Source organism: Sinocyclocheilus grahami, unplaced genomic scaffold (genome assembly GCF_001515645.1).
Source record: "Sinocyclocheilus grahami isolate Dianchi unplaced genomic scaffold, SAMN03320097.WGS_v1.1 scaffold335.1, whole genome shotgun sequence".
In the NCBI taxonomy this organism is placed as follows: domain Eukaryota; kingdom Metazoa; phylum Chordata; class Actinopteri; order Cypriniformes; family Cyprinidae; genus Sinocyclocheilus; species Sinocyclocheilus grahami.
In genome coordinates, this window is record NW_015505514.1 from 839,616 (window position 1) to 848,935 (window position 9,320).

At 37.3% G+C, this 9,320-nt stretch overlaps 1 protein-coding gene across 2 annotated transcripts; it reads left to right on the top strand.

Annotated features, from left to right (window-relative positions):
- Positions 1–244: 244 nt before the first annotated feature.
- Positions 245–7,906, top strand: fam174c (family with sequence similarity 174 member C). Of its 2 annotated transcripts, XM_016295398.1 has the most exons (3): positions 245–699; positions 6,353–6,481; positions 6,630–7,906. In XM_016295398.1, exons 1-3 carry the CDS (start codon positions 434–436, stop codon positions 6,631–6,633), a joined length of 399 nt encoding a protein of 132 aa, XP_016150884.1. In that variant the 5' UTR covers positions 245–433; the 3' UTR covers positions 6,634–7,906. The 2 variants fall into 2 exon arrangements, with proteins under 2 accessions (XP_016150884.1, XP_016150885.1); XM_016295399.1 differs by lacking the exon at positions 6,630–7,906 and having other exon boundaries at positions 6,353–6,485.
- Positions 7,907–9,320: the final 1,414 nt, after the last annotated feature.

The following is a 9,320-nucleotide window of genomic DNA, read 5'->3' on the forward strand; positions in this document are numbered from 1 at the left end:
GAAAGCACATCAACATACATTAAGCAAACGCAAGTACGCGAGCGTTTGGACATAGCGTTCACAGCTCCTCGTGGGAACGCTCGCGTTGTGTTTTACTACGGACTAGAGTTGAAGTAGCTACCGTTTTGTTTGACCTATTTGCGTGGAATATGATTCAGGCATCAAAATGCTCACTGTAGCCATATTTTCAAAATACAACCGACGTTGTGTTTTAAATACCCTCTGCAAAAGAAGAGTAAGATGCGCTCGTGCTCTCAGGGGGGAACCTGCTCTCGTTGTTGATTCCCCTCAGGACACAATTGACCGCAACACTACGCGTGCTGTCGTCTTCAATCAGGAAGAGGAACTGAAGTCAGTCGTTAACGCCAACTTCATATTTGTGTCTACTGTGTAGGTTTTCTTTTGCCTTTGAAAAGCACGAACTCGGGCTACAATGACACATTTAAGACTCCTGCCTCTGGTTTTGACTTTGTGGGCTGTTTCTTTCGCCGACGACAGGAGCATTAAGCCCAGCACCACTAAACCCCCCGCACTCAAGAACACTTCCAGCAACAGTACAGAAGTGTCGCACAAGAATAACACCACCGCCAACTCAAAAATAGACTTCAACCTGGACGGCGCGATGATAAACAGGGCTCTGTATGTTCTGATCGGGATCACGGTCATCGGGGTTCTGTATTTCTTAGTGAGAGCTGTCCGGTAAGTCCTCTGGAAGTGATGTGAAATGAGATGTTGGCTTGAAAGCGCTCGTACTTCCAGTGTGTTCAGTGAACAGTATATACTGCGTGTACTTAGTATACAGACAGCGAAAACGCTGTCATGTTAAGAAATTTTGGGTATTGAGTCATATAATCTGTTATTTGATCTCGAGCGAGATTAACTTGGCTAATTAAAGTTTGGTTTTAGTAGTAACTTCAGTGGGACAAGTTAATCTATGGATGATGGACTTCAAAACAACCTTGGTTTTAAAGTGAACTCGATATTCATTTGTGTAAAACGTTTTAATTTTGTGAAATTTAGTTTAGGATGTAGGCTACACTCATGTGAGATGACTCTAGTTTCATCAACCTTGTCGAAAAGGCTGTTTTGTTCTACATGGAGCGGGCAGTGCTGCCAACTAATTTTCAGGGGAAGCTGCTAAAGGAAGCGATTTGTTGCGAAATGATGTTGTGGCGTCGTTGCGTGATGACGTCATTACGCAATCACGACGCAAAATTGTCACTACATTAAAAAAAATTATATATTTTTAATGTTAATTTGAGATTTGTTCGTAAAATAATATAAATGCATAATATAATGTTAAAATATGAATACCTTTTTTTTTATATACAACATTGAATTATTGAACACTTACACATTTTTGAACGATCACAAGTTTTTTTTGTTAGCTAGTAAACTAGTAAAACTACACATTCTGAACAATTCTAGTTTTAAGCAGTGTGTTAGTAGTCAGTATGCTACACTCTAAGAAAATAATTCTCAGGTTTTTACCTGCATTTTAAATTACGCATTGTATTTTGTGTTTCGGGTTACAACGGATAATGTCCTGGAAAATTACTTGTACGTTTTCCATTTGTCTAGATATTTTCCTTACAGTGTACTAACTGATCAACAATCACAGGTACAAGCTACTAACGAGGTGTATCATAAATGAACAATTATTATTATTATTATCAAATTGAACAATTGCAAATAGCAGTAACTTAATTCTCGTGATGTGTGTTCTGCTAGGCATCTTTGGTTTCCTCTTTTTGTGAAATATTGATGGAAAATGTGTGCCTTTTTTATTGTTTGAGCCGCTTATCAAAAGTTGCTAAAAGTAGCCAAATAAAATTTTTAAAAATAGCTAAATTTGTTGCTAGGTGCTTTTGGAAGAAAAAGTTGCTAGGGTAGTCTGAAAAGTTGCTAAGTTGGCAACACTGGGAGCGGGTCGCCCCCTCATGGGCGCCGATATGTGTCACATGACCAGCATGGTCACACATTTGAGTTATGCTGCATTCACGCTAGGGCTGCACGATAACTCGAATGCGATATTTAACACGCATCTTATCAGTAAAGCCGGTTCTGCTTTCACATTGAGCAGCATTAACTACACAGAGCCGTTGTTCACTGACGAGCTGCGCAAAAAAATCGCGCTTTTGCGCAGCTCGTCAGTGAACAACGGCCCTGTGTAGTTAATGCTGCTCAATGTGAAAGCCCGCAGGTGATGGAGATTTACCGCTGATTACAGAACCGGCTTTACTGATAAGATGCGTGTTAAATATCGCATGCGATTTATCGTGCAGCCCTAATTCACGCCATGTCGTAATTCCTGTAATTCCGAGATGACAACATGTGACGTTCAACTCGGTGCTGTCAGAGCCGTTGAGAAACAGAGTTTCGACACGCTTTGATCTCGCCGCCACACGGTCACGTTGTTCATTGAGTTCTCAATAGTTCCAAACAACTCCGCGCTGTCAATGTGTTTGAATGGGTTTAAGTAGGATAGACAGCAGTTTCACTATATGTGCATTGATTGTGTATTGATAACTGCGCTGACTACGTTTCACAATCGCATTTCATTTTGGGGAGTGATGAAGAGACAGCATTAATATTTTATCTAATATGCTTAATATTTATATTACAATTAGCATAGTATTTAGGGTTAAAATAGAGAAAATGTTTTTAAATTCCAGTGCAAAGAGGCAAATTAGAGGTGTTTGGGTGGCCAGAAAAATAATATCCCTATGTAATGCCATGGTTTAACCACTAGATGCCAGTATGGCTGTTTAATAAATATAGCCTACATATATTTAGCTCTACTCTAGTTGCTGTAAAGCAGTGGTCACCAACCTTTTTAGGCCCAAGATCCCTGACCTCGGCCTTTATGAAAGACAAGATCTACCTATTGAAGAACTGATCGAAAAAGACATCCCAGATTGTACTTCAAATTTGAGGCCTTTTACTTAGTATTTTAATTAGTGATGCGCCGGTCATAGCTGATTCAGAATTCAGATTTTCTTTTCTTTCTTTCCTTCTTTTTTTTTTTTAAACTAGCAAATTGACTGATACTGATTTTTAAGCAAATGTATTTATTGGCTATTTGCTTTATAACAAACAAACTGGCTTTAAACAAAAATATCTAGCCATTTGAAATTAGAGGCAACCGCTGCATTTTAATCACGATCTGCACGGGCAGTTGTTTTTGATTTGATCTAGATTAATTTCAGGATTTAAAACAAAAACAGAATGGTCTAACTTTAGGTGTTATTTATTTATTTATTTGCTACATAAAACATCTGCACGAAACAAAAACAGCAGTTCTGAATGAGACGCACTCTCTGACAGCAGGTGGCGCTTATGAACGGGGTTGCCAGGTTTTCCCAATAAAAGTGTTTTGAGGGGGGTTCCCCTGTAAAAATGGCATTCCGGGGGTAAAATATCATGTTATTGGGGTCGCTTCAACCCGCGGACATGAACAACAACCCGCGGCAACAGTGTTAAAGTAGCCCAATTCCGCGGGAAAACCACGGACTTGGCAACACTGCTTATGAACCGACCGCAATATAACATTTCCTTTGTTATTGCTGTAAACAAAGCAGAGCTGCGCTTTATACGGAGAAGAAAATGCCATTGCCATCGAAACTTTTCGAAACTATCAATTTAATCGAAACTGAATGTTAAAAAAAGGCCACCAATTATGGAATTGAACCCAATAAAAAATGTAAATAACGTTTAAAAAAAAAAAAACATAAAGCAACCAACTGCATTTAGGGAAACTCTTTCTTGTATTCCTTTAATGGGCAGTCTTAACTGAAACTCGTTCAACTTCCTACAGGGAGAGAAAGATTGCAGAAAGACTAAAAACGTAAAAATATTATTAAAAGCTATTAAGGTGTTTCTCACATTATCTAACTGCAAATATAGCATAACTGCCTATCATCTAAAACTAAACATTAACTATAATGCGTTTCATAAAATACAACTACTGGCCAGATTTCTGAGAGGTAAACTAAAGCGTTAAAATGCCAAAAACTGCTGTAATTTCCTCAACTTTCGGGCGGGTGTGCTTGAGAAGCACTGAAATGAATGGGCTTCAGTACTGTAGCTATTGATTGTTTGGAACTATTGGCTGCTCCATGATGCGCTTTACTTCCGTATTCCTCAGTTCCTATGGAAGCCTATGGGAGTGTCGCAACTCTGTTGCTGCATCCCAATTCGCATACTATCCGTCCTAAATAGTATTCGAAAATAGAATTATTATGTCCCAAATCATAGTATGTTTAAAAAAGTATGCCAGAGATTCCCGGATGGAATCTATTCGAAGTGCAGATCGCTGCACACTCTTAACGGCTAATATTGCCCACAACACATTGCGCATTGGATGAGGATTCAATTAGAACTACAAACACAAATTAAAAGTGTTAAACTACAAACATGGCGGATACACGCGACCAACGGACAGGTATGGTGCGCTCAAGTCATGTCGGATAGATCGTATTTACGAGTTGAACGCACATGAACGCCACCACAAAGTCGTTATTACGAGTGGGAAACTCGAAATTTTCTTCAAGCCCCATGTTTCCGAGTTGAGGACGTCAATGAGAAACATGGCGGAATCGATGGATGCAACGTCTGTAGTTGACTGTAAATTTTTGTTTAAATTGATAGTTTAGTAGTCCTATAAACTTAAATTGGTCATGTTCTTGTTACGCAGCTGAAATCCAAGTAAAAAAATGCAGACCCTGTTGTATTTTCTTGTAATTTATTAAAAGAAGGTACACCGCCATCTTGTGCCGACTAAACTGACTTGAACGCACCTGTAATAAATACATAATGTTTTTATATTATAGTACATCTATATATATATGCATCTGTTTTCTCCTTCTTTTTTTTTTAAATCAGCAATAGCTTTCTTTGAAAGCGCCACCATTTTTCTCTGGTTCCGCGTGAGGTACAGCGGTCACGTGGTACAAGCCGTAGCTCTCAGAAAACTCCCAGTTCACAAGTTGTAATTACGAGTTCTACGAGGACGTGAATGCTATTTACAAGTTGGAATCTCGTAATTACGGGAATTCCGATATGGCGTGAACGCACCTTTACTTAAGGTGACCATGCGTCCTCTGCTGCATCCCAATGTGCCTACTTATACTACGCCCTTAAAGTATGTACTCTTTTTGGTGAGGAAAAAGTTCACACTTTTGATTGTGTAGTAGAAGAGTAGGCAAGCTTTGGGACATACTATCACGTCATACAGTTGTGTCTTTAATGGACTGCTCTGCCGCATAGATACACGCACCCTGTCACTGTAAACTGGCCTGTCAATCATCTGGTCACAGTTGACATCCTCCATATTGCATTTCATTTAACTTCCTACCGTATTGGAGAGAAAAGAAGTAGCACATTGATCTGCCAGTCGCGGGTCTTTCATGCCGAGAACTCTGCTCATATTTTATGCATAATGATGCATTTAAAAGTTAACGACCAAACGAATGTTTATAAAAGTTTACATTGCTGTTGCAGATGAAATATAACATGGATAACATTAAATAAATATTTTTTACCAGGTTAAATGTTGAATATTAGTAACTCAAACCCCTTTTTCTAAACCTCTCTACCTAACCGCCGGTCGCGCGCATCTGCCATGTTTGTAGATCTGGACCGAATCCTTCACCAAAGCGCAATGGATTGTGGGTAATATTAGCCATTAGAATGTGCACGGATCCACACTTCTAAAATCGACCTGAAATAGTAGACCATCCGGGGACTTTTGGCATACTCTTTTCAACATACTATGCTTTGGGACACACTTATTCTAATCTCACATACTATATAGGATGGATAGAATGAACATTGAGACGCAGGGTTATACTTTCCGCGAGTGCGCAAGGGTCTGCTAGGTTCTGCGTGATGAACAAGTCATCATTGGAGGGTGTACGCGAAGGCTCTTTCCGGACATCCACGTGCCTCTCATTTTGTTGTTCACTAGACTACAAAAGCACCAACTGCGCATGCGCTGGAAAAGCAACATGGACCTCGAATTTGAAGAGAGGCTGTGTGAAGAAGTCTGTCGCTACCGGCACCTCTACAATCCGTTGATAAAACAATATAAAGACGGCTAGATAACCGAGGCCCTTTCAAGGAAAGTATGTGGGCATCCACTAACAATAACGATGCATTTAGTTTATAAGCTGACATTTAAGTCATTATTCACTTATAAATCCAATAAAACTCAGAAGTACAACAGTCATCTTGACTATTTTCATGGTGCTTTTTTGTGATTTTTAAAAAAACTTTAGCCTCATTCTGTTTCGTGGAAAGAGAAAGTCACACAGATTTCTTCAAGCATCTCTCATTTGTGCTCTCATTCCAGTCTGAAGAAAACCGGTGTTCAGAGAAAGAAATACGGGCTCCTGTCAAACTATGACGACACAATGGAAATGGCCCACCTGGAAAGCGACGAGGACGATACTACCGTTTATGAAGCCAAGTCTTTGAGAAGGTAGTCAAACACTAGATTATTCCACCAGATCTTTCAAATATTGACATAAGTAAAGCTCAGTCTCTGCTCAGCTTTAGACTTTGGACTGTGATGCTGGAAATCTATACCTCAGATATGAACGGCTTTTCTTTCCTGCTTCTTTCAACAGATGACTCTCTGGGGGTGATTGACACCGCCAGAAATCGAATGTGATGAAGACAATCCCATTATTTCCACCAAAATGGTTGTCGAATGATTTTGTTGTCATTTTCTACAGCCCAGTCAGGATGCTTGGATGCCTTTTTCCAAGATTTAAGTGGAATGTGTAGGTTTAAACTAGATATATATTTGGACTGATATAACCAAATAGATCTTCTTGGAAATTTCTCAGAAGGTCATACATTTTGTTCTAGAAAGAAAGTTGGCAGAAGTTCAAAACTGTGTTTTGTGCCAAAGTTACGTATGCATCATTTTTAGGGGTTTGAAACTCTTGTCTAAGTTGATGTGTGTTAATAATTAATATGGTAAAAGACTGCCCCTCTTTTCCAATTTACCAACACTGAAAGTCCTGAAAGTTGTTTGCTAATTTATGGGACTATTATATTGTTTGGACTATCTGAATTTATAATTGTTTTAGGTGCACAGTCAAATTATGATAGATATTCTTTTTTTAGTTTTTTTTCAAATATCCTCATTGTTTCTTTTTTTCTTTTCTTTTTTCTTTTCCCTTCTTGTGTCTTTTTTCTGGGTATTGATTTCAGATGTGAATTCTGGACTAAGTGTGATAAATTCACAGATTTTGTTTGTATGAATCTGCCAAATACCAGCATAAGTAAGTGATGCACTTTAATTTTTAGGGTTTCGAAGCTACAACCGCAAAACCTGGTATTTCATGACATGGCAACACTCCTGACCACGTCATCGTACCATTTCCGGGTTTGTTTCATAAATAAAAGTAGTTCTACTTTTAGAGACTAAACATTCCCAAACGATTTTGGTTCCAAACGTAGACATGCTTCGAGCTCAGTTGTGCGTTGATTGTTATCAGCATGTTAACTGAGATTTTGTGAGACTCACCATGCATTGTGTGTTTTTTTTTTTTTTCAATGGGTGTGATTCTGCATTGTGTAAAGGTGGCAAATTAATTTGCTGTCAAATCAGCAAGCCATCTTGAGGTATATGGATCCAATATCAGCGTTCTCAAATTTCCAAATTGAACATTTGATGGGTGTGTATGAGGGTGTTGTGGCATGGTTTTCTTCTAAATACATTTACTGATTTATTGATGCTGTCAAATACTGTCAAAATGAAATGCATGAACTGTCACTGTATCAAAATTTAATGTACATCATTTCAATAATTCTTGAAATGTGCCTTTCATTCATTCCCTTTTTGTAACTGCAATTGATTGGATGTGATTTGGGCTCTTTTGTAATTAAATTCTCTCTTCTATTTTCGTCCTTGTTATTTTTTTATTTTATTTACTTTTGCCTTTTACTTAAAAGCATTTGAGCTGTGATTGATTTCAGAAACACCCTTAAAAAGCACGTAAGGAGTTATGGTAATTTAGCATACTACAAGGTTAATCAGCTGATTTGAAAGTTGGTTAACTTCCTTTAATCAATTAGGATTATAATTTTTACTAAATGTTTGTAAATAGCTTCAAATCAGCATTTAGTAGTTAACTTACTAGCCTTTGCTGAGTGACTTTAAATACTCTGAATGCAGCCTAAATTATATTGAATCTTTTTTGTTGTTAGAACCTTTGCATTAACATTGTTAATGTTGCGTTATTATAATTAATGTGCTATTCTTTAGTGTAATTAAAAATTTTACAAAAACATCATTTTGTTTCCCTTGTGTAGTAGGGATTTCTTTAAGGCTTTAATTTGATCTTTAATCTAGTGACTTTCAGTCAGTAGGTGGCGCTATATGTCTGTATACTGTATACTGTACATAAACACACACACTCACACTGTCAGCTGTTGCCCAGTTGAGTTTGGCCTCTTTCCTACATTATGAACCATTAAAACTGCTAAATAACATAGAGAATTAAGTCTATAAACATGATTATGCTGAAACAACACAAATGCACAAATGACACATCAGCACGGAAATAACCTTCTTCAAACCCAGGGTCAAAAGGGGTTAAAACACACATAATCATTATATTACATTAACACGATAATGAGTTTTGTCATTTTTTGCTCATATCATCACTGCTTAAGGAGCAACAGTCTTAGACCATATTTCAGAATCTCAATTATATTTAGTTTTTGAACTGTTTAGTTAAAAGACGAATGCTACTGATCAGCATGTCTGAAAATAATAATAATAAAATATCAATATCACAATTTTATTGACATTAACCTAGTCAGTTCCATGGGATTTTTTTTTTTGAGGTAGCATGCCTTGGTGTAGTTTTTTGTAATGTTTAATAATATTGCTATATAAACAATTTTTGGGGGGGAAAAGAATCCTAAACTTGTTATTAACAATTTTTAATCATTTGTTAAAATGTTTTTTAGCTTTGGAATGTATTTGCTAGTGTAGTTACATAATAATAATAATAATAATAATAATAAAGTTAACAAAACCCACTTTTAGCAGATAAGTATTTAATATGTACATTCTGTCTCTTCTGGGAAATCAAAACCAAAAATATTGATGATGACTCATCACTGCACAGATTTTTGACCAATCAGATGCTCTCTAGAATGAGAATGTCTCGCCTAATGCCATAAGCGACCAACTAGCAAATCAAGTTCATTGCTGCCACTTTTTAAAAAATATTATTAAATTATTTTAAAGAGATGGACCATTTTATATATTCAATCTAAGCTTCCCGTTTCGACAGGAA